The 26,541-nt window shown below is 44.6% G+C and overlaps 2 protein-coding genes across 4 annotated transcripts in view; one reads left to right on the forward strand and one right to left on the reverse strand.

The window, feature by feature from the left end:
* The window catches only part of LOC142579251 (putative polypeptide N-acetylgalactosaminyltransferase 10), a 174,141-nt gene extending 160,460 nt beyond the window's left edge, over nucleotides 1-13,681 (reverse strand). For 2 of the 3 annotated variants that reach the window (XM_075689274.1, XM_075689272.1), the window contains exon 1: nucleotides 13,321-13,681. The gene's annotated coding sequence lies outside the window, so the exon portion shown is untranslated. Of the gene's footprint in view, nucleotides 1-10,655; nucleotides 10,801-13,320 lie in introns of those variants that run through there. The other variant, XM_075689273.1, reaches the window with a different exon arrangement.
* Nucleotides 13,682-14,068: 387 nt separating this feature from the next.
* Nucleotides 14,069-25,740, forward strand: LOC142579252 (fucose-1-phosphate guanylyltransferase-like). Its single transcript, XM_075689275.1, has 4 exons — nucleotides 14,069-14,301; nucleotides 16,971-17,141; nucleotides 19,795-20,304; nucleotides 22,610-25,740. The coding sequence occupies exons 1-4, from the start codon at nucleotides 14,241-14,243 to the stop codon at nucleotides 23,575-23,577; spliced, it is 1,710 nt and encodes a 569-aa protein (XP_075545390.1). The 5' UTR covers nucleotides 14,069-14,240; the 3' UTR covers nucleotides 23,578-25,740.
* Nucleotides 25,741-26,541: the final 801 nt, after the last annotated feature.

Below are 26,541 nucleotides of genomic sequence, written 5' to 3' on the forward strand. Positions count from 1 at the left end.
TCACTTCCACGAGCCATCAGATTATGGAATAATATACCAGACAGCATTGCATCTCTGTCTAATCCTGACACATTCCATCACCAGCTTATTACACATTTCACTGAAGCCATCGTTTAGCATGTTTCATATATTCATGTTTCAGCTCATGTTTATTCATGTTTCATATTCATATTTCAGTTTATATTTCAGTTCATATTTCAGTTCATATTTTGAAGTTAAGCATTTCGTTTCCCCCTTTTTTTTCTTTTTTTTTACATTTGCTATAACACGCTTGATGAATTGCGCACTTATACATGCGCCATGCGCTTTTTATGTTATCGTGTGCGTTTAAACTATGTACCATATTTATTCTCGTCATTTCCGCATTGCTTAGTCCCCTCTTCTTTACTGCTATTATGTGCACAAATTTTATTTACCATGTATAGTACCTTTTTCTTCCGGTTGTGTATGCGCTGTTGGGATTTTCCGCCTCCCCATTACACAATGCCCTACGGGCCTATAATGTACTTCAAATAAAAAAAATATCAAGGGGCACTTAGTTATCCCTACGTTGATGATAGCGAAAACATTGCGACCACCGCGCGATGCTTAGACATTATGCCACTACGCAAGGTCGTGGGTTCGACTCCCACCAAAGGCTGAGTGTTCGTAGCCCTTTTGTACCATCGCGTGGCCACGCCGTCAACGCCGGATTTTTCGCATCATGAGCCATTTAACGCTTCCGCACTAAAACAATATATGTCACGTACTTATAGTCATTATCGATTGTTTGCTATTGTGCGTGAATCAGCGTATGCACTGTCCTAGCTGGAGCACAACGCAGATTTCACTACTTCACGTCATCACGCTTTACACTACAAGGCGTACACTCGGCCTGTGAACACTGCGATTCGGCTGGTGCGGCCTCTAAAGCCAGGCGAACAATTGCTTCAGCTCCAACGCCTTTCACAAGCCTCGATATTTTTTTTGTGTGTATTCAGCCTCGTCAGAAAAGCAAATAAATAAAGAAAGGAAAAAAATAATCTATATCACGCACACCCGACGCCTCCATACGGACTTCTGTTACTCACGCATATAGCGTCGTGCAGGTCGATCGACAACGAAAGGAATCGCTACGGTGGCTGAGTGATCATGCCGCTCATGCTACTGAGCACGAGGTTGTACGTTCGATTCCCGGAGGCAGCACCGCATTTTGGTGGGTGCAAAATGCAGAAACACTCCTGTGCTTAGATTTAAATGAGCGTTAGAAAACTTCCGGTGCTCAAAATTAATGCCTAACCATCCGCTACGGCGTCTCTCATAGCCCCAACGTTGGATTAGGACGTTAAACGTCACGAATTAACTAATTCATCAATCAATCACTCAATCTGAAAGGAAACACCTAGCCTGTGCTCAAGCGGCGATTACCCCTGCAACATCTAGGCTACAGAAGCCCGGAGTTACAGTGTCGTTGATCTATTGCAGTGTCGCAGTGTTACGACGACCCTCATGTGATTTATCATTTCGCCCTCATTTCGTGGAAAAGCAATAGAAATGCGCGAGGAGATCCGAGCAACCGACTTCGGCACACGAACGCTGAAATGTTCTTGACCGAAATGCTGCCGACACATCGTGAAACGCGTGACACGGATGCACTCTGTAGAGAAAGGAGCAGCAAAATGAAGAAAGAAAGGGGGAAAAAAATAAACAGGTCCCGCGGCTAGCGAATACAGCCACTGCGCGGAAGACAGCTGCGCCTGGCCGCATGGATGCCTTTCTTTTTCTTTCTTTTTTTTTTAAAGGGGAGGGGGGGGGGGGGGGGCTCGCTGACGGTAAGAGAAATCAACGCAGCGCAGCTGCTACTCTGTGTTTCGCTTCGTGCATACAATACCGCCCTTCTTTTTTTCTTTCCACAAACTTGAGACCGACGCAGGCTGATAGGTGTCAGTAAGTGCGCGACAGCGGCGTCGCTCCCATTCAAGGCTAACGATTTGTGTCTATGCGTGTGCATCCGCAATTTGCGACATTTGACAGCGTGTTGAAGTAGCTCAAGCAAAAGCGAGAGATCGTTAAGTCCCAATTTTTCTTTCTGTTTCCTTTTCTTCGGAATTCTCTGTTATCGAAGCTTTTCCCGGCGATCTACGTGGCGTAGACCACACTTGGTTAGTGAGAACAAGCAGAGAAACGAAAAATACGCCGCGTATACAAAGATAGGACAACGTCCATAAGAATAAAAAGCATTTTTTTGCTCACAACGCACACAGCTTACAGTGAAACCGTTCGTAAAAAAACGCTCATAGTGATATGACTCAAGTAATCGTTCTTAAGAGCCTGACAGAGGCTGTTCGCTAAACCCCAAGGTTTAACAAACAGTTCTATATATAACGCCTCTCTTATTGTCTCGCTCAACTTACAAATATCAACGGGCGACACATACATTAGCATTTACAATTTTGTGCAAGATATCCCATTGATACAAAAATTATATAGCGCCATGGAAACCTCGCTGAGACGGTTTCACTTTCCGGGCAACTACCAAACGAAGACTTTAATAGCCGGCAGGAATAGCCGTTATGTGCTGAAACTCGCAATTCTTGTCTGCTACACGTGGCCTACATCAATTTTATAATATCACAGTACGCAATCAGACCGACGGGTTAGCACGCTTACTCGTTTTGCAAATTGCGGTAAACCAAAACGGGTGATTTGCCTGAGAAACCAGCGGTTACAGAGGAGAGTGTGACTGAGAAATAGTGCAGTCATTTAATATATATGTATCAAAGAAAATGGAATATTTGAAAGAATATTTGAAAAGATAATTAAAGATGTTGCGATTTTAGAGAGCGCAAGATGTTTGGATAAATCATGCTTTGACTTCCCCTTTGAGACAGAAATCACGTTTCTGTATGATATAGTACTGCGTACTGTGACGTGCGAAATTAATGTTACTACACAGATATAGAATATACCGGACCGTTTCAATGCGAACGCATTATATGCCCCATTACGCGAAAATCCGTCGCCGTCGGCGTGACCGAAAGGCGGTACCAAAAATGGCCGACGGCGCAAATAGTAAAACACGTCAAAAAATACTCCGATAGACTTCAAATTTCTCAGGAAGTTTCCTGTAAACAAAGTAAATTAATGACTTTAAAATAAACATTTGGTAAACTTCTGTCTAGGTGGGAATCCCTAAGGGGTGCGAGACGAGTACGCTTCCCTGACGCTTCCCCGACGCCAAAGTGGCTCCACGGTTCTGGCTGACTAAAGGTGTAGTCTAGTGCGTGCATCATTGGCCAGGTTACGTCGCAGCCATCTGGCTGACTAAAGAAAGGTTTGGTCTAGTGCGTGCACCAACGCACACGTCACGTCGCAGCCATCTGGCTGACTAAAGGTTTGGTCTAGTGCGTGCACCAACGCACACGTCACGTCGCAGCCATCCGGCTGACTAAAGGTTTGGTCTAGTGCGTGCACCAACGCACACGTCACGTCGCAGCCATCCGGCTGACTAAAGGTTTGGTCTAGTGCGTGCACCAACGCACACGTCACGTCGCAGCCATCCGGCTGACTAAAGGTTTGGTCTAGTGCGTGCACCAACGCACACGTCACGTCGCAGCCATCTGGCTGACTAAAGGTTTAGTCTAGTGCGTGCACCAACGCACACGTCACGTCGCAGCCATCCGGCTGACTAAAGGTTTGGTCTAGTGCGTGCACCAACGCACACGTCACGTCGCAGCCATCCGGCTGACTAAAGGTTTGGTCTAGTGCGTGCACCAACGCACACGTCACGTCGCAGCCATCCGGCTGACTAAAGGTTTGGTCTAGTGCGTGCACCAACGCACACGTCACGTCGCAGCCATCCGGCTGGCTAAAGGTTTGGTCTAGTGCGTGCACCAACGCACACGTCACGTCACAGCCATCCGGCTGACTAAAGGTTTGGTCTAGTGCGTGCACCAACGCACACGTCACGTCACAGCCATCCGGCTGACTAAAGGTTTGGTCTAGTGCGTGCGTCATTGTGCACGTCACGTCGCAGATAATGGGGAGCAGTTGGCGCCACGTCATGAGTACATAACATGAGCGCGTCCACGGCGTTCCGAGGTCTGTAAACGGCACAATGTTTTCGCATTCCCCCACGTAACCAGTCTTAAGTGTCTCTGCCGAATATTTAAAGGCACGAGCATTAAGTGACACTCTTATTTCTTGCGCAGCACTTCCGGTTCACCTCCTGAGACGACCGAGGACGAAATTCAAAATAAATCTTAAAGAATAGTACAGTACAACATTAATGGGTTTCATTATAGATATGATATGATATCAGAGCATAAGTTTAGTTACAAGTTCACTTGCTGAAGTGTCCGGAATAATTAGAATCAATTAGAAATCGCTCATTACCGCACACCAAGCACAGACTCGCAAACTTTAGAGACCCACCACGTGAGCAAGACTCGGGCGAAATTCCTGGAAACCCGGAAGTAATGACATCACTAATGACGTCACGTACAAGAAGGTTGCACAATATTTAACTGGCTGGAAAACTGGATGGAAAACAGTTGCCTGGCACAGACTGAACATCTGCCTAACAGAGTGGATGTGACGTCACACCCTCCTCTCTCGATTCTCTCCCGGCGCTCACCTGCTCGCTCGCTCGCTCGCTTGCTTGCTCACAAGAGCTGCGCGCGCACTCGTTACATGCTCTGACGTCAGTACCGGAGAGAGCGCGTACATTGAGCTTCTTGCGCCGCTCGCTAAGGGGCTACGCGCCGCCAGGTGGCGCGTCCTGCGCTTCCTCCTCGCCCTCCTTCGCTCCTAGCCCGCATATCGTGCCAGGAGAAACAAGTTCGCTCGCTTAACCTAACGAACACCAACGCCGAGGTGCGAGTGCCACTAAGAAACACCCAAGTGAAAGATTAGGGTCGCCTACCATCTTTCTCAATTCAACGATGGCCCCTGCGCCATGCCACCCACACGAATATGTGCTGTCACGCGTTGGATGTCGCTGCATTCCTGCGAGAGATGCAGGCGACGCAGAGCGCCGAGCGCACACGTACAGGCCGACGCACCAAAGAACTTCCGAGCGCCCGCGCGCGGATGTCCGCGAAACGAGATACGCGTGTACAAATGCGCCCCTCCGCGAAGCGCTCAGTTCACTAACTGAGTCGTTCCAACTCGGCCCCCACGTTGCCGTCGCGCACACTGGGCGACCCGCATCAGGAGCGCTGCCCGTTGCGCACACAAAACGGCGCAACAGGGACCCCCACATCAGCGATGCGAATTCACGCACAAGACCCGCGCCGGCGCTTATGCCCCGCGGTGCCACTAGGAATGGCGCGCCGTTCGGAAGCGATACCGAGACGTGACGCGAATGCGCGCCGCGTCGCCGCTGCGGCATTGCAAGACTCTGGCTTTACAAAATAGCGCGCGCGCGCTCGGAAACGGCGAAAACCCATGAACGGCCCCCGGAGAGCGGACACGAGTTTTGCGCAGGGCGCAGGAGACTTATAGCGCCCTTCCTGGCGAAGCGATTCATTTCAGCGAGGGACGTTCGGTTCAGAGCCGCGTTGTGGAGTAAAGCTTTAAACTTCCACCATCTATATACCTGCTGTTTCAGCGAACACTTTCAAAACTTCTTTTAAAGGTTGCCTGTAGAAGATAGCGCAATCCTAGTTCATGAGTTGTTCTACTCTGAGAGGCGAACATTACTTGCAAAATAAAAGATTTTAAATGCATAATCGACTAACAAAAATTCGCTATTACGTTTTAAGTAATTATTTTATGTCCCATATTGCAATTTACAAATTCTAGCCGTGAAGTTCGCAAGGCGGATTCACTTGGAACGAATTCTTAGGATGACACCAGTTTCGAGATATTAATTTCCGAACTCTGCGGAGGAATGCATTGGCGTTCCAGTTACTTTCTTAACAAAACATCGTTTTACGCATTCAGGCACAACAGTCAATTTAACACCCATGTATATAGTAAATAACCCTTAATAACAGTGGGTGTGCGAAAGAAAAAAAAACAATAAAAAGAGTAACACTTATAAGGTTTCTGAATGAATGTTTTTAAAGTCTGCTCTCGTTGTTGCACGTACAATTAAGCCCCCCGTTAAGGCGTTTTGTACACCATATAAGAAAAGGGTTTTTACACCGATTAGCATGTTCGGTCGTGTTACATTGAAATATGTGCCCCCCTAACCTGATGTTTCTGCAGTGTGTGCTAGGGATATCTGGCTTAAACCGACGTAGGACAACACCCGCCTGTCCCACACCCTATACTCCCGTCATGAGCGTGCTCGCCTCCCCCCTTCCCCTCGAAAAACATTTCTAGCTACGCTACTGCCCGCCAACGACATAAACATATGCATGTCGTTGTTAGGGCGCCGGCCACGACAGCAGAGTGCAGGGGCGACCGATTCACCGGCTACGGCATAAATTTCCGTCACCAAGTCTGCATAGACTCCCTGTTGTCGGTGTCAACGGACGAAAAGGACATCCCCGTCTTCCCCGACAAAGCCTTTTCTGTTGGGCTTTTCGGCTGTAAGACTGACTCATGCTGGGCGTGCTATAGTGACGGGTATCCGATCACAGCCGCGTCGTTATACGAACGTACGCCACCTTGATGGATGGACCGACTGTGTGCCCAACGCTTCGATTCTTGCCGATAGGCCAGAAGACTTCACACGATCCTATAATTAAAGCAACGAACTTATACGGAATATCCGTCTAAAAAAAAAAGGGAAAGAAAGAAAACGGATTCGTCTCCTGTATCGACACCGCAGTTCATACAATTACCCCCAACTTGTCCGAACAAGTTGTTCAATCTCCCAAATGTCGACGCTGCCACTACATTCGCGATAGGCGGTCGGCCATTAATGGCAGGTCTTGTTATACGCAGTTCGTCATTCAGAGAGAACGACGCTGCGCGTGTTCGGAAGTGTAGTTCAATACATCCGGGACGAAATCCGAGCCCGTGAAAAATAGCACAGTGCCGCAGCCACTAAAATACCAGGGCGGGCTTGGCGGTGTAAACAATATGAGTCAATAAATCTATACGTTTCGCCAGAAGCCACACTCTATATCGACCACTTTCGCGGGCGTCAGTTTCAGTGGTCGCTGATTGGCTAAGCCAGTGGAAATAATGTTTCTAGCTCCAGTATGAGGCGCAGCTCCGGGACCCCCGCCACATCGCGCAAAGGTGAAACTGTCCCGGAAATATATATATATATATATATATATATATATATATATATATATATATATATATATATATATATATATATATATATATATATTTTTTTAATCACGTACGAGATGAAGAAAGCGACATATATACAAAGGCTGCACTTTTCTCTCCATCGCCTTTTTCGATCTGTCTTCGCCTTTTTCACGCCGGTATTGTTATGTTTAAAAAATTTAAGTACGGCATACCAGCGGGTCCAACAACACGGTATACCCTGCTATCCCCAAATGTGATCAATAGAGAATACAACCCATGTCGCGTCAGCCAATCGGATACGAGACATTCGGCAGCGCATTTCCGGTGCCTCTTGTTCGCGTGCCAATAACCCTTCCTCGTTATCCCTCCTTGAAACAACCAATTGCTCCAACGGAGGGATTATGGGCTAAATTTGGGGCGGGACAAGCGAACAGCAGGTTCTGCCTCCTCCTTCGCTGACGTGCAACCCGTATAGGCTTTCGCTGTACTGTGCCAAGCAAACATCGGGAGTAAAACGCCTTCTTCCAGAAAACGAAACGTCTGAGCTTATAAGAGTTCTCTGCCTTGCACAATGAAGTAGATGTGGGTTGGTAGCGGAGTAATAAAATAAAACGCCTGTTTTTTTTTTGTTTGTTTGTTTTTAGGGAGGAGAGGGGAAGGGTGTTTCGGGCAGCTGCGCCCTTTGCGCGCACTAAAACATAAGCTGCACAAAAGTACTTTCTGAGTCTCTATTACAAACGTTTACTTCCCGAAAAGTATACGAGCCAGTACGAATAATAAATCGACGTTTTCCTAATTTGGTAAGAGATCAAATGAAGAAAACTACATGATGCACAAAAGAAATATTTCATCGGGTATGGAGAAATTTCGAGTATTCACATTTCTGAGGTAGAGAGAGAAAGTGAGTTTCTCAGTAGTTTACCGACATGTCCGTTGCCTGAGAGAGTATGATGGCTGTGAATATCCTATATTTCAGCATTTTGTCATAACCGTATTACGCAATTGTGTAGTCTCCCTAGCAAAGACATTGACCCGCTCTAGCTCTCTCCGGGAAATAAGAAGTTTGTATTTTATTATTTTTCGCCAGCAACAACTACAGTGTGTAACAACAACACGGTGACTCTCTCTCTCTCTCTCTCTCTCTCTCTCTCTCTCTCTCTCTCTCTCTCTCTCGCTCTCTCGCTCGCTCTCTCTCTCTCTCTCTCTCTCTCGGAGCACGTGTGTATGACCCGCGAATTATGCGCGAAGCCCTTCTTTACATAACAGAAACAAATTCTAGCTCTATACCGAGACATCCCACGATGCGAGTCACAATAACCGTTACATATATATATAAAAAAAAAACGTTTCGTTTTCTCAGCTCGACATGTATAAGAGCGCGTGTGCACTTGCATAGATTGCATCTGGTCGCTCGAATGGGTCGTCGCCTGCAGCACGACGTGTCCCTCAACTACTACAAGGCTGTGCCTTTATTCCCTCATTCAGCCGCTTCCAAAAACATTTTATGCGCGAACGCGCGCTCCTATATAATGTGTCAGCAGGTTGAGAATCCTTTCAGAACCACCTCCGACACTTCTTGCTCTCGTCGTCACGTAACGAATAACTGCGTCGATATGCGAGGCGCAGCACGTGATATACGGACCAACGATTATATATATATATATATATATATATATATATATATATATATATATATATATATATATATATATATATATATATATGACCGGAACAATAAATCAGAACGAGATAACCAACCTATAACACGTTTCTGCCTTTCGAGCCTTTCTCATGTGCTGGTGTCGTGGTTCGTTTGGTGCTGCAACGGATACATGTGCACATGCCCTGCGTCGCAGTGATATATATGACCTTTTCCACGCTCGGCAGAGCGCGCACCGGGCCTCTCGCTCTTTCTAAACACGGCTGCGCCCACGTCAATCAGCGTGACGGAAAATGCGGGAACTGTGCGAGCGGCACCCGACGTTCTTCGGTGCAAAGTGATGTACGATTTTCGTGACGTCCATTTCAACTTCCTTTCCTTCCTTCTTTCTTTCTTTCTGTAAATAAAGTCAAGGAGAAAACAAACGACGAGACGCCAAAGTAAAAAATAAAACGGAGGAAAGAAAAAAGCAGAAACGGATGTCTCGGCGACAGCCCTTCATACACAGTCAACTTTTATCTAAAGGTTACAGACAAGACAGGCGGTGGGGAAAACAGGACGACGACGATGCTGACACAAATGTTGATGACGCGCGTGCTTTGCGGCCTGTATTGCATGCAGAATGCCAGATGGCCGCGGGTCACACACTATTCGCGAACGAATATGCTGCGAACAAACTATAAATGTGAACAACGCGGTAACGGTAACATGCAAGACATATACCAGTGTACTGCCGCGAAAGGCCGCCGTGAGCAGACCCGAAGGCCCATACTTTCGAAGGAGCCATACGCCAACATGTCTCGTATCCTGTTGTTATCTTTCAAGCAATAAAAACTTCGACGCCCATTAAAATCTTACTACAAGTCTCCTCCGCTCACCACTTTCAGTGCTCGTGTATTTTTGCAAACTCTAAAGAAAATTAATTCAGCTGCGTTTGTTACCAAGGAAGCGAATATGTCAGCGATGCCAAAATTTCATAGTCGTTCTCGAGTGTGTTTTGATTTTGCAATTCGTCGACTGGGGCATAAATCAAACAGCACAGCAACAGCAGTAAAGCAAGTAAGACCTCAGCTGAACGAAAAACTCGGTATACACATAAGACATAACACACACACAAATACAAGCGCGACGCCTTCCCTCGATTTTATGTGCGTATGTACAACGATGCCCTCGTTTTTTTTTTTTTTTTTTTTTTAATGCCGAGCACGGACTCTGTCGTAAAATATAACTCGCACACGCCACATAGGCCCGCTCGCGGGACCTTTCTCTCAAACGAGCGCGCCGATACCCATGGCGGGGATTCGCAGATAAAACCCGTATCGCTCTGAGATGCATGCATTAACCTTGTATTTCAAGGCAGGACAAGACGTGAAGAAAAGTACATAAAAACGGCCAGCTTGCAGTTGAAACTCATTCCTACTTGTATTAGTGCGAGTATTTCTCTGAAGGCCGGCTCGCTCGCAGCGGGGATTCGTGTAACGGCGATACCATCCCGACCGTTACAATTTCGGGCTTTAAGGCGCACAAGCCCGTGAAGCCGTAGAGCCGGACGCGCGCTTTTTACATAGTGCTGCAAACTATACAGCAAAGTACGCGCCTGCTATGCACCCTTTAACGACGCCGTCACGGTCTGGTCACTCCGGTTTTGCTGCCGAACCTGAACCTACACACGCGAGAAGCTCGAGTTATCAATGTCTGCATTCTAACAGGCTTTCTCGCGTGTTTTGACTCGACGCCCGTTTCAGACGCGAAGCCGAATATGCAGCCAGTACGCGCCAATAAAAATAAAAATACTTGCCGCTTTTCCAACAACTGAATGCGTATGCCCCCCTCGGTGTCTCGTGCAAAATCGGAAGTACAGACACAACGATCCCAACAACGAACTACGTCCGCTCTGAAGGAAAAGCGAAGTGACGACGGCGATTCGCGAAGCCTTCCGGCTGCAGGCGCTTACCCAAAAGAGAGAAAACTAAAATGTACAGTTGGCGCTTGAGAAGGTCATCTCACATATAGCAATGGAATAAAACAGCAATGAGGCTCTATATAGGTCTCATATGATACCGAGGCAGCTGCTCACAGAGATGCCTCAAAAGTGCGACAGTTCGCGAATTTTCGAACTCGCCAAGAAAACGCGCGGCCGGTTTGGTAATGACCTTTAAGAAAAGAAAAGAAAGAGGGGGAGAAAGGGAGGAGATGTGTCATGCCCAAATATGTTAAAGCCCTGTGTCTTTAATCTTCTTTTTTATTAACTGTCAGTGTCGTCACCTCTTTTCCATCAAGAGCAGAACATTGGTAACAGCAGAACGATTGGTAACAAAATAATATTAAACAAGGAATGAATAGAAGGAGAAAGATTTAAAACGTATGGCCGACAGGAACCGTAGCTGCTACCAACACGGATCTACGCTAGTCACGTAGCTCACCGCACGCCATCGCTTCCCAACAGGCCACGACCAATGAAAGACACCTATATGATTGCCGCCGATATTTTAAACCAGGTGGCGTCGTGAATAACGGGTCTCAGTTTCCGCATAACAGGTTCTATTTCCCGCCATAACGGGTTCCTGTTATTTCTTTTTCTTTGTCTCTCTCTCTCTTTTTTCACTCCCTCCATTTTCCGTGCAAATCGCCCCGGTAAAAACGACACTGCACCGTCACGCAAAAGCACGCTTCATCAAACACGCGGCCTTTCTTGTTTCCGGGTTCACGTCAACACGCTGGACCACGTGCGACGGCGTCGAACGGCTCGAGAAAGTCAAATGGGACTTCGGGCCGTAACAACGGTCAGGAAGGCGGCTAAAAATGAACTGATAAAACAAGTATTTCCTCTGCTTCTGTATGTCTCTTCGTTACGTCTACGTGTTCGTAACACGGTTTTCCTCCAGGATGCTTGCTACACGCACGTTCCTACTTTGGAACAAGATCTGACAAGTTTTCCCATCTTGGACGAATGTCAAACGTCGATTTCAAGCTCCAACTGTATCGCCTCGAGCAAGTCCTTCGTGACACAGATTGATACTGGCTCCCCGCCGACGCTCTGTTGAGTACCGAAGATGAAGCTTCATGAGAGTTTTGCGGTTGCATAGAGAAATGGGTTACGAGACAGAGAAAATTTGAGGCTCGCTAGGCTGCTCTCCGGCTACGCTCACTACAAGAAAACTGTGCACATTCTGAAACTAAGTGAGGCGCATTTGGAAACGCCACTAGATAGAAGGAAAGTCGCGACGCCGGAGCTTGAAAAAGGATATTGAAGGTGAACGGAATCAGCGACATTCCAGAAAGCCATCAGAACGCGTGTGTAACCTAAATGCTCTATTTAACGAAGGACGGCTGATTAATGGAGCTGCTTTCTATGTGAAAATAGACTATAAACAAACCGTTTCGTGGTTGCAATTTATTCTGCGACTTGGGACTAGGGAACAGGGGCCGTGAAAACTGAAGTTATGAAAATAAATTCTACGCCCTTGAACCTCTATTGGAATCTTCTGCTGCTGATTACACATCTGTCACCCGCACGTGTCACCGCGGATCATAATCCAGTTACGTTCACTAAAGCAGACTCCTTTCTCCTTCTTAGTTTCGCTTTCTATTACGTGCACATCGGAATGATATATCGCATTGAACGCACGTCAGCGCCACGACCGCGCTTTCTCTAGAAGCTAGGCCGGCTGGGCCACAGAAAATCTATGCGAGCCATGGCTCGGCCATCAAAACGCCGTCGAGATTTTCCTTTTACAGGGCCGTCTTATCACATGGCTCGGACAACGACGCCCACAAATGTGGCTGGCTTCTAGGGGAATGTGTGCGTCTGATAATCTCATTCGGGCATCAATCGGAATTCCTGGAACTACAATTGCAGTACCTCGCTTTGCCAAGCTAAGCGCATACACGTATAAGTGATAACTGTAAATAAAAGTCGTTTAGATTAAAACCCATATCTCCGGCAAAAAGGACAATGAAAGGTGCAGCTGACGTCGAAGTCCGCGCGCCGGTGTTGTTGCGGCCTACCCATACAAACGACCATACGAAATGAAGATGATTCGAAAGCACAATAGCTTTGAATGACAGCTAAAGCGAAAACGTCAAATACGTGATTGTTCAGATGACTTTCTTCATGTGATGTTAAACACGAGAATTATAGTAATAAGTGACGCAACGCGTGCTCGAAGCGCGAGAAGAGTGCGTGAGAAAAACTGTCGTGAGCTGCTCCAAGAAACATATTAGAACGTGCGCCGCTCTAAAACGTGTCAGGTAAAGCGCAGCATGCAAAGCGTGCGTGCGCGTGTAATGGGAGCATGCAAATCGGAACGTGAGCGCGAGCTCCTCATGACAGATCGACACGAACACACAAGAATTAAGGCTCATATTTCGGCCACTGGTTTCGGATGTGTCTTTGCCACCCGCCACTCATTAAACACTGAGTGACCACGCATAGAATGGGAGCTAGCAACGTATTTACTCACCTATTTTAATCCACACGTCTTGCTGGAAACCAGTTCTTCGAGGCGTCGCGATATGAAGGCAACGACGCGCCGCGATCACAAACTGCACACACGGCCTCAGCTGGGCTCGGTCCAAAGCTGCATGCTCAGTCGGAGGTTTGCCGCACTAGCACACGAACTCCGCAAGCGTTTCGACACACGTCACAGGTCACAGTAGTTGACATTGGTTCCACCGATCGCAGAGACTTCAGCAGCTGCTCGGGCCTCAACAATCACCTCGCGCCGCACACCAGCCGCGTTCTTCCGAGTCTTTGAAGCCGGCAAGCGCCGACCAATGCGTGCCCAGAGGCTGGCTTCTCCGCACGTGTAAACGTTCCTTTCGGGCGTTGTTACTTGGCGCCATCTAACGAGCTAAAATACAATCATCTGATGTTCAGTGCCACATTTATGACCTTCTTTCAGTAACCTTAATAAAAAATCACATATTTATAACAACTTCTGCCCCAAATGCGGCTTAATATTTTCTTATAAATATAACTCTACTGTTATTTTTTCTTAGAAAATGGCGCTGCACGCTATGTTGTGTGCTGTCGTATTTCTTCACAAACGTAAAAGCATGCAATGTTTTTTTTATCAAAAGCTAAAAAATATTGTATTTTATTTTATTTGTTTAACATTTCTTTAAGGTGCAGTTGACAAGGCTGCATCAGCTACACTTTCTTTTACAAAACAGAGATGGCAGCACACTACGAACCGCGTGCATGTCGCGCGTTTCGTTTAGATCGCGACATCGCAGTTGGTTGTTTATTCTATGACATCGCGAATGCGTGGCAACTCCCACTGTACGCCAACACTCCCTCTGTCTCGGCGTTGCGCTGTCTTTTACTTTCGAAACCACTGAGCACTGTCTTGCTCGCACAAGGTGCGATTTTAATTCAAACATGGAGCTCACAGTACCCGCCTTTATGAAAAGGTGTATTGACTCCTACGAAGCGCTTAGAGGTATGAATTGTTGGGCGACTTGTTTAGTTCGTTTTCTAAAACAGTCTTCTGATGTTGCTTAAGTATCGTTTAATTAGAACTGTCATGTTGTTCGTACGTACGCAGCTTTCAAATATAGCGCTGCTATTCAAACATCACAAGTTTTGCCATCGATCGGTTTCTCCCTGTTTCTTGAAATCAAAGCGAGCGTGCAGCAACGATAACCAGAATGGTGGCTGTGAAGCGTATTGGTATTAATTACATTTCTCTTCAAAAGTTTGCACGCACGAAATGTTGCGAGATGTGAACCGCCATCGCCACCTGCCGACAACGAAAAGCAGACAATTTTAGTGGTCCCATCTGCGTGTGGCTTGTATAAACCATTGTATAAACTGATTACAGCAGTTATTTTGCTAATCGTAAACGGGAGGATGCCGCTGGCTCCCACGCCAATGTTTGCCTTTTAGGCACGCCTGAATCGTTCCAACTAATGGGCTTGTTTCGCCAGATTCACAAAGCATAGGCAATCATTGTGCACATGTACAACCTAGTGTTACACGGTACACAGAAAAAGTACCGCCTCTCATAATATATTGTCGGCTGGCGAAACGTTCGTATGTGAAAACTTGTGTGTGTGTTCAGCACAAATGCTGCCTTTGAGTTCCAGGTGCAGCTTATATTGAACTATCCATAAGTCATAGTAAATGATTGCCCATCATATATAAAATGGTTCTACTGAAAATTAATCACCCAGCCTTAACCTTTTCCTTTTTCTTTATTTCTTCAGTCTGAAAAATGCTTTACTAGCAGTTACAAATAATGGGGTGCCCTTCTGCACACTTCTCATGTCGCTGCAATGTCATGTTGGTGCTAAAATGTTTTGGCTCCAATAACCCAAATCTTAATGAATAAGGGCTTTGAACCTCCCTCATGTGCATAATCGTAGTTATTGAAACTTAGTCGTGATGATAATCTGGAAACAACTTCCTCACTGCACAAAGATACTTGTGCATATGTTGTGGCAGCTGTGATTATTCACTAGGTGATGTTTCACTATGAAAAATAATGTTCAGAGCACGTAATGCACAACAACAAATCCTCGAAACAACTACAGTGTCATGTAAACCTAAAACAGAAGTGTTCCTCACCTTCTTTACCGAAATAAAAAATTGGGCGAATGATAAGCTTACATAATCAGTGTATGTTGGGCAGTTATCAATCTCTTGCTCTGTAAGAACTGATTTTATATACTCTAGAGGCATTGAGAACAAAATCATCACTATCCTGTGCATTCAAAAACTGTCACAATTAATCACACAATTTTGAGAACTATCAGCCATTACAAGAATGTGGTAAGAAAAGCACATATGTGCAATGAGCCATTGGTTCCTTGGAGGATGCACAAGTGCTGAATATGCAGTAAGAATGACATGTTGTCAGGCCAATACAAGTTTATATGAATCATCAACTGAACTAATTTTTCCTTTGTGCTTTAACAACAACAATACCACCACAACTGGAGACATGTTTTCAAAGAGCACTGGCAAAGCCTGACAGCTAGTATGAAGAGTTAAGGTGAGGAATGAAATGTGCCATGACTGAATATTGTAATCTAATTGCATCAAATAGTCCTAAACGATGCAGTCACTTTGGCAATAGTATGGTTCTCGATGCAACGCATCTTGAACCCTTAATTTCTGTGCATGCCAATATTTTTCATGTATTAATCTGACTGACATACAAAGTATGACAGTAAATTCTATGCAATCGTGTCTGTTTGAGGTGGCAGCACTGCATTGGCAAATTCTTCCATATTAATTATATCACTGCACTGGCTGCACATAGTTTTCATCATGTCAGTGCACAAATGCACATCTTTAAGTAAACAAAGTGAGCTGTCATAATGAGCTGGACTTTCTTTTATACTGTTGGTGTGTGTTAGAGTACAGCAATACACATGGTCATACAGCACCCTAAGTAATGCAGCCTTCAGCTCCGAGAAAGTACATGTGATGCATAATCAACACTTTTTATACCTGGCATATTGCAACTTTGTTTCCAACTATGTTACTGACATAATCACAGTTGCCATCTTGCTGAGAAAAATAAACTGGCACTGGGGAAGTGGTGGGGCAGAGAACACTGTTTTTGCAACGAGTGCTGTTTGTAAAAATAAAGCAAGAAAACGGGATCATAAATTGAAAACAACCATTAGATGATATAAATGTATTGAAAGGCTTCACATAAAATTTGGTACTCATTTAAATATTTTTAAAAGACAAAAGTGTATATTGCTCGTGTGCACTAAGCTGGTCATGCCAGCTGATGCAATAAGAACCAACAGTGGCTGGCCACTAAAAAGACTTATTAAAGAGAAGCAAAAGTTGTGTACAGTATCAGCACTTGTTGCTGGACTAGATGTTTCATACTTCTCTCAGTGGCAAAGACACAAAAGCAAGGAAGAAAGCGACACATAGGAAGGAATGTTCTTTCCTGCCCGGATGTTTGCGTACTTATTTTCGCATCTTTTCCAGCACAGCAGTTGCACTTGGACTCATAGTAGAAAGCTCAGTTGTTTGCTATGTATGTCGGAAACTTAGATATTGGTGCCAGGGGTCCTTTGTTATTTATTTTTTGCAACTGTCATATCAGTGAAGCACAGACATTTTCACAAGCTCTCTATGTTGTAGGGAAGGTCCCAAGTGAAGTGGGAATTACCTTCTGGGATGCCGTTGTTATGTCAGCTGCTGATGAAGAACAAGCTGCTGCATTCCGTGAACAAATCATTCAAAGGAAAGAGAAGAGTCTCATACCTCTTGTGCCATATCATGTGTTCTCAGATCCACCTGGACCAAAAGTTGGTAAGCAGAACTCTCTTTTGCGTGTTTGTGTGTGTGGGAGAGAGTGTCATTTGGTTATGACTGTTAGAATCAGCCGAACATATGTTTACTATTGTGTATACCCATACAGCCAAGCATCAACACACTCCTAAGAACTGGGTAAAGTTGGCTACAGATGTCACTGTTGCAGTTTTTTTCGAGAAGTACTGGTGTGAATTTTTGTATTTTGCTTTGTTTTTGCTTCTAACGGGTAGCTGTCGACATCGGGAAATTTTAGAAATAGTACACCCAAACATCCTTGCGCACCAAAAGCCCCACGCTCTGCTTGCATTCTTTTGTATATCTTTTTGCAATCATTTGTATGCAGGTAGTTTACATCCCCTAACTTTGAGTGTGCAGTACCTAAAACTTTCTATAGAAATCACAGTATAAAGCATAAATTACTCCAGCACAGAATTAATTATATCATACCATATGCAAACATAGTTTGCGATGTCTTAAGGATGCTGCACTGGTTCTCCCACAAAAGCATGCTGAACCTTTTTTCCACCTTTATACTCTTCCAGAAGGTAATTCCTTTACAGATTGTGCAGGCATAGTGAGGTGTTGTCCCAGTGCTTCACCTACAACATACATGCTGTGATCACTCACGAGACGCTTGAACACTAATACATATCTGCAGCTGTGGGAATGAAAATGTCCCACAGAGCTAATGTGTGCACTGTAGTATGAGGTACTCTGAAGGATATTAAGAGAGGAATTATCCTGACTTCTCAAAAAAAAAATTTCCTCACTGCCTTTTCTAGAGTGCATTCTCCAAAAAATATTTCCTCACTACCTTTTCAAGAGTGCAAACAGCAACACGCATTCTGCAGCCAATAAGACGCACCATGGAAGGTGTCATTTGTACAGGGTTGGTCGCTCTTGGAAGAAAGTCCTCATTATCTCGCCATGAGTCACAGCACAAGCACTGACTACGTGGTCTTGGGAAGCAAGACTCTCCGAACTGGACCCGGGAAGCCATGTGGTGTCTCTCGAACAGGCCTAGCGAGTCGCGATTGCCAGTGGAGCCCTGTCAGAGGGAACCAACCAGGAATAACCACGCATAGATTTCTGTATTAACAAAGTTTCATTACCACCACCACCACCACCACCACAATATCATTAGTGTTCAAATGCTTCTGGCATCTTAGACTTTCAAAATAAGGCCTCTACCTTTTTCCACATATAAGTAGACGAGATTACGAAGTTGTATCAAATAGTAGTGATGTTCTTGAGAGTGGATTACTCTATACACATACACATATGCAGGGTTACCCACTAAGGGACGGACAAGGCCCATTGCAGCGCCCTCCCCTTCATTACAACGCCTTCCCCTCGAAGGAAGAAAAAAAAAATTCAAGAAGGCGCATTGAAGTTGATTGAAGCTACACGCTCTTGACGCTTTCTACCAGGTGCATCACAACTGCAGCGGAAAGGTAGTTGGGTAGCTAATGTGTTGGTTGAAAACAAAATCAAAACACTTTGCAGTGCAGCCTACTTTACAAATTTTGGTAGTGGATTTGCGTACCCCCTCAACAGCCTGTGAGAGGCTGTTGAAAGGCTGTGCCCACCTGTGCCTGTACTTAATGAATAAATGAGATTTCCTTCTCCAAAAGTGAATGGCTGGTATATATGTACAGCTTCTGGCATACTTAACCAAACATATGCCTTCTTAAGTGCCTTTTCATTTTTCCTGTGCGTGGAGCTGGAGCTTTCTTGCTGGGATACCTTGAAGCTGCTAACTTAATGCATCTTCCTTCCAAAGCTTTCATTGTTTCCTCCTTGCAGCCTGTGTTAGAATTAATCTGCTAAAGGTGTATCTCGATTGTTCTGGTTAAGTCTGACGGCAGCTGTACATGTTCCCTTTAAGGGCCATTTCTGCAGCATTCTTGAATTTTCAGTAACTATAGCTCAATGTACACACCAAAATGCAGTATAGGGCTTCATGAGTTAAAGCAATGTCATGGCAATAACAGGGAGTGATTGTGTAGTATTATTAGCCACTCATGCACATGGCGTCATACTGGTTACAGGCTACACCATGCCACCCAATGCGAGTGCTTTGAACAATCTCCATTGCTGTAAAGTAGGCCCTTCCCTTGTGTTTCTTCGCACCCCACATAAGAATAAGCCTGTTTTAAAGGGTTTTTTCACTGGTGCTTCATTGTGAACTTCCAGCATCTCCACAGGTTCTCTCCCTTCCCAGTCATTTCTCTTCCGCAGTGCTGACTGTGGACAGCCTTCACGTAAGGCCAATAGAAAATAAATTTTGCAGTTCAGGAGATGACACACTAAGCTTTCAGTGGTGCAGTTTGTCCGAGTGCACTCTTTCAACCCAGTGTGCAACACAACATTGTATCAAACTCTGATTGCAGTGACATTGTGTCACCCAAGCAACACTTCGCATGTTTTAAACTAATACAGGCGATACTAAAGGGTGATATAATTACTCATCACGGCAAGAGCAGTTAAAGCTTCACACAATCAATATTTGTTCGACAGCTATACAAGAATGACGAGATTAAAATTTTACGTCCAGCACTTCTTTTAGCAAGAACTGCAGTAATGATGAAATCATTTTTGCTGAAGCAAAGGTAGATATAAGTATTCATAATTTTATATTATTTTTCAGGTTCAGGTGGTGCAACCCTTCACATACTTGAGCAACTTCGTAACATATATGGAGAAGAACAAAGTCATATGAGAATCTTGCTTATTCATACTGGTGGTCAGAGCAAGCGCCTCCCAAGCCACAGTGCTCTGGGAAAGCTGTTTGCACTTCTGCCAGTCATAGCTGCCACCGAGTTACAAATGTTTGACCTAAAGATGGCCATGTACTCTCCATTCCTGGCCAAGATGAGAGCCGGAGTGTTTTTGACTTGCTCAGATGATATAGAGACGTACACACTTCCTCTTCTCGAAGAAACGGCACAGTCAGGCCAGTGGAGCTTTGACAACTCCGGATTCACCGCACTTGCACATCCATCCCCAATTTCAGTGGGGTTAACACATGGAGTCTATGTCCTGCCAGAGGAAGTACAATGTAGCTCTGTGTGCCTGACAACCAAGTGCCTTGAAGTTCTGCAGAAGCCCACAGAGAAGCTTATGCATGACAAGGGTGCGATTTTCAAAAAAGGAGAAGGTAAGAGGAGCTGCTGCTTACTGAGCTCAGACTCAAAGGCCAACTGCAACGAAATTTCACTTTGGCCAAAATTGGTTACAAATATGCCAACTTAAAAGGGCTTCCAGGATATCTCCGTAGCTATTGGCATTCTGTGTACAGTAGCCTTCATTCATGTTACTATCATGTTAGTAACAAAATGTATATGCTACAAGAATTTCCTTATCTATATATATATATATATATATATATATATATATATATATAGAGAGAGAGAGAGAGAGAGAGAGGTATGTACTCAAAGAATTCATAGCAATGCTGCAGGGCTGATAAACGCAGAATTTCCATAATAGCAGCTTTTAAATAGCAAATAAACAATGCGTGCGTCTGGTGGTCAGCAAATACGACGTAAATCCCAGCATTTTGCTTCTGAGATTTTCAAGCACACCACGAGAAGCAACGGATGCTGCCCAGTCTCGGAAGGTATGCCTAGGAGCCATGCTGCTTCTCAACGGTCTTGGTCATGCATCACTGCCAGTGAGCAATAATGGCGGTGCCCTTTTTCAGTTCCGGTATCAGAAACATCCATTTTTTCCAGCTATTTATGACACATCTACTCGTATTTCTAGCTTAAAATTTTGCCTGGAGGTTGCCTTATAATTACACTATCAAAAAATTGAGTTTTTAAGCAGTTCAACATTTCGTTGCAGCTGGCCTTCTGAGGTACTACACTAAATAAATACTAAATCGGTAATGAGTAGTTAAAAAATGTTAACTCCTTTGACAGAGACAGGTTGACTGTTGCCCAAAAAAATAAAGGCCAAATGTCCCTTTTTAAATTTGGTGCCTATACCAAGCAGCAATAATGTCACCGTAGCGTCACACATCTCGCATTACTTTCTCTTTGTACCAGGAAATATCACATATTGCCAAGCAGAGTATTTGCTTATCTTCAACTGCAATTTTGTCCTTCTTTAGCAGTGCCAATAAGTTGCTTCCAAAAATAATAATGTCATAGAGAGCTGGTACAAGATTAGAGGATAGCATGACCAGCTATTTTTTGTTTAGTTTAGCACCTCTTGTGACTTTCAAGCTCACTGTAAGACTGGCCTATTTGAAATTCAAAAGCGCATCTGTCAACATGCATGAATTTATATCTGTATAGTGTGCCTTTAAAATTAATCAGCCTTGTTAATGACTTTTCACAGTAAACATCATTTATGCAAAGGAAATCAGTTATGTCACAGAGGACTCGTCCTGTAGCTTCAACAAATCTGAAATAACAGGATAAAAAATTAACCTACACATGGAAACAATTTTCATGGCCGTCACGTCCAATTAGTCCTGTTATTATTATGCAATAATGTTGGTTTTCTCCCAAAAGGTCAGTCAGTGTGACCTTATGCTATTCTTATTCATTTATAAATATTTTTTTTCGAATATCAGATCTTGAAAGGGTAGTTGGTGTCCCTGAGTCTGCAATTGTTTATTGCTTTGTTGTGACTGTTGATTTGATGTGAAAATTGAAAGTTAATAAGGGGAAAATCAGACATCCACCCGTATGTAGCAATTGCCACAAAGGAAACCCATACGGGTTCCTCGAAAGAAAAGCCTCAGAGTTGAAGAAAAATTCGTGCTGGTCCGGGACTCGAACCCGGGACCACCGCCTTTCCGGGGCAGCCGCTCTACCATCTGAGCTAACCAGGCGGCTAGCAGATGGCAGGGCGAAGTCGAATTTGTCGACAACACACGAAGCAAAGGCAAGTGTTTGACGTAGTAGTTCTGCAGAAACCCGCAAGGTGGAGAGAAGTAATTACCAGGCGGCTAGCAGATGGCAGGGCGAAGTCGAATTTGTCGACAACACACGAAGCAAAGGCAAGTGTTTGACGTAGTAGTTCTGCGGAAACCCGCAAGGTGGAGAGAAGTTAGATGGTAGAGCGGCTGCCCCGGAAAGGCGGTGGTCCCGGGTTCGAGTCCCGGACCAGGATGAATTTTTCTTCAACTCTGAGGCTTTTCTTTCGAGGAACCCGTATGGGTTTCCTTTGTAGCAATTGCTACATACGGGTGGATGTCTGATTTTCCCTTTATTAATTACTTCTCTCCACCTTGCGGGTTTCCGCAGAACTACTACGTGAAAATTGAAAGCGTGCAGTAAAACCTCTATACTGTAACAAATTATTAATTACAACGAAAAAATATGCAATGTCTCGCCAATTATTAGCATGTAATGAATTCATGCTTACAGTAAATATCAGATAGAATGAAGGTGCTTTAATGTTGGGTGCAACTTATAGTGAGGTTGTTTTGTATTTGTGTTCATATACAGGAGATAGTGCCAAAGAGTTCGTGTACACCGACAGTGTGTTCTTCTTTGATTGCTCTGTGGTGGACAAACTCGTCAAGTTCTACACCCAGATCAAGCCAGTGACCCAAGAAATTGACGCCTACAGAGATTTTCTGCAGCTTCTAGGTAGTCGTTCAAGGGGATGTGTTTCAAAGACTGGTGAAGGTGGAGCAGGTGATCTGCCCAGGGTCCAGCAAATCCTCCAAGGCTGTGAGCTGCACATAGTGGTGCTGCCATTGTCAAGGTTTTACCACCTTGGAACAATGCAGGAGTACATAGAGAACTTGTGTTTCAGTGAGACTTTTGCAGAGGAGTTGCAAACCTCTAGGTTTGTGCACAGCAAGCTTATTCCTTTTGAGGTTTGTGTGCCTAGTAACATTTCTGGAGTAATAATGCACTCCCTAATTAACCCAAGATCTACCATTCCACGTTCGGCAGTTGTAGAACACTGTAGGTTGGAAGTGCCAATTAAGATGGGAGATAGGTGCATTCTCAGCAATTGCCGACTGGAAAAATTAGGCAACAAGGTGGTGGAAGTTCCAGGTAATGCTATTATATTCACCATCAGTATAAAAAGTGCCACTTGGAAAGGGTATGCCACACTTGCTTTTGGAATTGATGATGACTTGAAGTTAGTGGCAAGTGATGTAAAGGAACTGTCCTACTTTGGAAAGAAGCTGGGTCTGTTGGAAAATTCCAAGCTCGTTATGTGCAACTCACTATTTACCACCTATTGTGCTGCATCATCTCTCTGGGAAGCAAAACTTTTTTCATTGAAGCCCACAATGACAGAAGCATTTCTGTCAACGTTAGAATTGGTGCAAGCAGTAGTACAAGATGTGCCTCAAGTGCCCAAACAAAAGAACAGTGTGGAGGTGAGCATGGAAGATGTATTAAAATGGAAAGACATACGAGCACTTCTTAGGCACCAAAGTACAATATTTAGTTAATAAAGTGACTAAGTTATTGCATGGCATTCGTACTACTGTCAAACCCAGCTATATTGAACTCGCAAAAAATGCCTATTAGTTCGATATAGGGCATAATTCGATATAAGCCTGCTAAAGAAGTGGACGTCATAAAAGCACATACCATTTATAAGATCACTTTATTGATGAAACTAGCTTAGTTTTGCATGAAATGGTCCTGCATTTTCTTCTGCTTGCACAATTTCGCTACCTGCGATGCACGCACTTCTCCACATTGTCTAAAGAGTCGAAGCAGCTGAGGCCACAACCTTCCACATTTGTGCAGAAGCACTGGACTAGTGCGAGTGCACCAATCACCTCGGAGTATGTGGGCAAAGGACCGCCGTTGCTTTCCTCATTTTGCCCACTTTCACTTGTGCTCGGTACGATGTCAGCAATGCAGTCTTCGTTTTCCAGCTCTCCTGTGGTCGCAACACCATCATCTGCACTCACAAACTCGTCGACTGTTGATTCGTCAATGGCTTCCAGAAATTCTGACAGCTCACTCCAAGCTTCGGCAACATCGACAACAGCTTCGTCGTAGTCATCAGAATTTAGTCATCACCAGGCACACAAAAGCTGGCACGTCTGAAGCAGTTTCGGATGAGCCACTTGTACATGGCCTTGTGTACACATCCGGCGCCCCGGGCACCGGGTCGCGAGTTTGTCCACTTTAGTCCTAATCTCCCCTTTATTCTTCAAGATCGTGCCGAGAGTGCTCCTCGTAATTTTACACGCTGCGGGTACATCCGACTTCTCACCATGTTCGACTCGATTTATAATTTCGAGCTTCACAGCAAAAGGCAAGTTCTGCCGCTTGATCACGGCAACACTGTGGGAGAAGGCCCACAAGGTGCAAACACATTGAACCAGAAATGCAGCGCTCGCAAACTCTCACTTGCGCCATCTTGTACGACGAGGGCACAAGAGCGTGATTGACTGTCTGAGCAAGCACTGCAGGCGAGCCAGGATCATTTTTTTGCAGGATAGTGTCGACGGCTCGCCTGACACTGCGCGGTCACAGTAGAGAGAGCAGTTGGGTGGAGCCACACCGCCGGGTTTCCCCGCCGCCACAGCAAGGGAAAGCCAACTTCTGGGGGCACTTTTGCGCTGCTTGACGTTCAATATATCGGGTTTCACTGCTATTTTTGTTCACTAAGCGTAATTTTTGCTATATATACTCATTGTAACTATACCGTGTTCAGAAATTGTTCCATATACAGAATAATTTAATGTAAATGGGTTCGATATAGTCGGGTTTGACTGTACAGTTATGTCTTACAAGTTCGTTATTTGTTACTTGTGAAACTTGGGTGTATCCAATAAAGGGGTAGCGATGTTTAGCAAACTTCAGTGGTTCAGAAGTGATTTATTATGTATGCTGCTGGGCAAGCTGCACGCATTTTAGCAGCATGCCAGAAATTCCAAAGTTAATTTACAGCAGTCAATTACATTTTGATAAGTATTCCCGAAAAGCACGTTTTTGTCAACTTTCTTGAGCAGCCCACTGAAGTTCACATTACGTGATGAATGTGCCGTACATAAATTGGCAAAATAAATGGAACTCGTTCAGACTCGCCGAAATCTGCTTGTCTGGCTCACTTGGATTCAGACTTGCAAGAAATTGAACAAGGCAATATTTGCTTAAACTCAAGACCAGACCAAGATCAGGCGCACTTCGGCTCATTCGGACTCGAACTCGCCAGATATCACACCCAGCCAGGCTCACTCAGACTCGGAGAAAGCAGACCCACTTAGACCTTCACTCACTTCAGCTCTCAGCCTCACGGATTCACTCAGATTCATTCAACCTCATGAAATTGTGAATTCACTCATTTGAAAACTAAAGCTTCACAGGCTCGTAACTCGCATGGATATGGAATCATCAGTTCAGTGAAACGATAGTGCTACTCAAATTCAGATCAATGTGCACTGGCATAATTGTTAGAAGGTTGCATAGGTGCGCTACAGATGAAATAGAAGTGTGTAAGAAAGTAGGTGGAGATTACACACACTATTATTAGTGTAAGGTTCACATAAATACAGTAACTAATATAGTTAATGCCATTTTATTCTTGTGTTAACCCCTATTCATTATATATGTTTTTGTACCACAAAACTGAAATTAAAGGTTGATTTATCGATTGACAATGTTTCTTAATTGGTGCAGCCGGTCGCATTTTTACTGAAATGGCATGCCTGGTGCTACATTCCTAGTAATTGAGCTTGTGAGTCTGACAGACTCACAAGTTATTGAACTAATTAGAGCTCAGCAAACACTCGTGAAGGTCATTTTTTCTCCACAAGATTGTGTACACCTTTCCACCAGGGCACAAGAGTGCATCTCCGGGCTGATGCACATAGGTACAAAGTGCACATGCTGCCAGTGTTCATAGTGCTCTTGACAGGCTTACAATAGTCCAGATGGAATAATGGCAGCATCCTGGGTGCTCTCATGGGAAAGGTCTAAAACCCTAAGGCAATCATGTAATGCAGGTATGGATGCATGCATTTCACAGCTTTTTACAATAACTTTCTGCTACAACAGGATTTGCCACTTGAAGGCTACTGAAACTTTCATTGTATGCATCATCAGCAACATTCCTACTACAGGAAGGCCCATGTGCAATTTCAGATGAAAATTCTTTATCCTTGTGCTTATATATTGCCAGTGCAATATATAGGCACAAGGATATATATATATATATATATATATAACCAACCAGCCCAGTTCAGCACACTCTTACAGAATTCTACAAGTATTTTTGTTTAAGAAAGACTGAAAAACTGCTTGCTATTTTGGAGGTGTGACAAAAGTGCACCCATTTCTACCTTATCTTTTAGACAATACCATCTGTGTGTTAAGCTTACAATATATGTACACATATTTGTGCGGATAAACATTCTTTATCAACAGATGCGCAGTGGCAAAATCATGCAAGTACA

The sequence above is a fragment of the Dermacentor variabilis genome, chromosome 4 (genome assembly GCF_050947875.1).
Source record: "Dermacentor variabilis isolate Ectoservices chromosome 4, ASM5094787v1, whole genome shotgun sequence".
Taxonomy (NCBI): domain Eukaryota; kingdom Metazoa; phylum Arthropoda; class Arachnida; order Ixodida; family Ixodidae; genus Dermacentor; species Dermacentor variabilis.

What these genes read in the sequence shown, in the direction of transcription:
- LOC142579252 (XM_075689275.1), top strand. Translation starts at nt 14,241, where the DNA reads ATGGAGCTCACAGTACCCGCCTTTATGAAAAGGTGTATTGACTCCTAC. An exon ending in CTCCTACGAAGCGCTTAGAG is followed by an intron (nt 14,302 to 16,970) that starts GTATGAATTGTT and finishes TCTATGTTGTAG; the next exon opens with GGAAGGTCCCAAGTGAAGTG. An exon ending in TCCACCTGGACCAAAAGTTG is followed by an intron (nt 17,142 to 19,794) that starts GTAAGCAGAACT and finishes ATTATTTTTCAG; the next exon opens with GTTCAGGTGGTGCAACCCTT.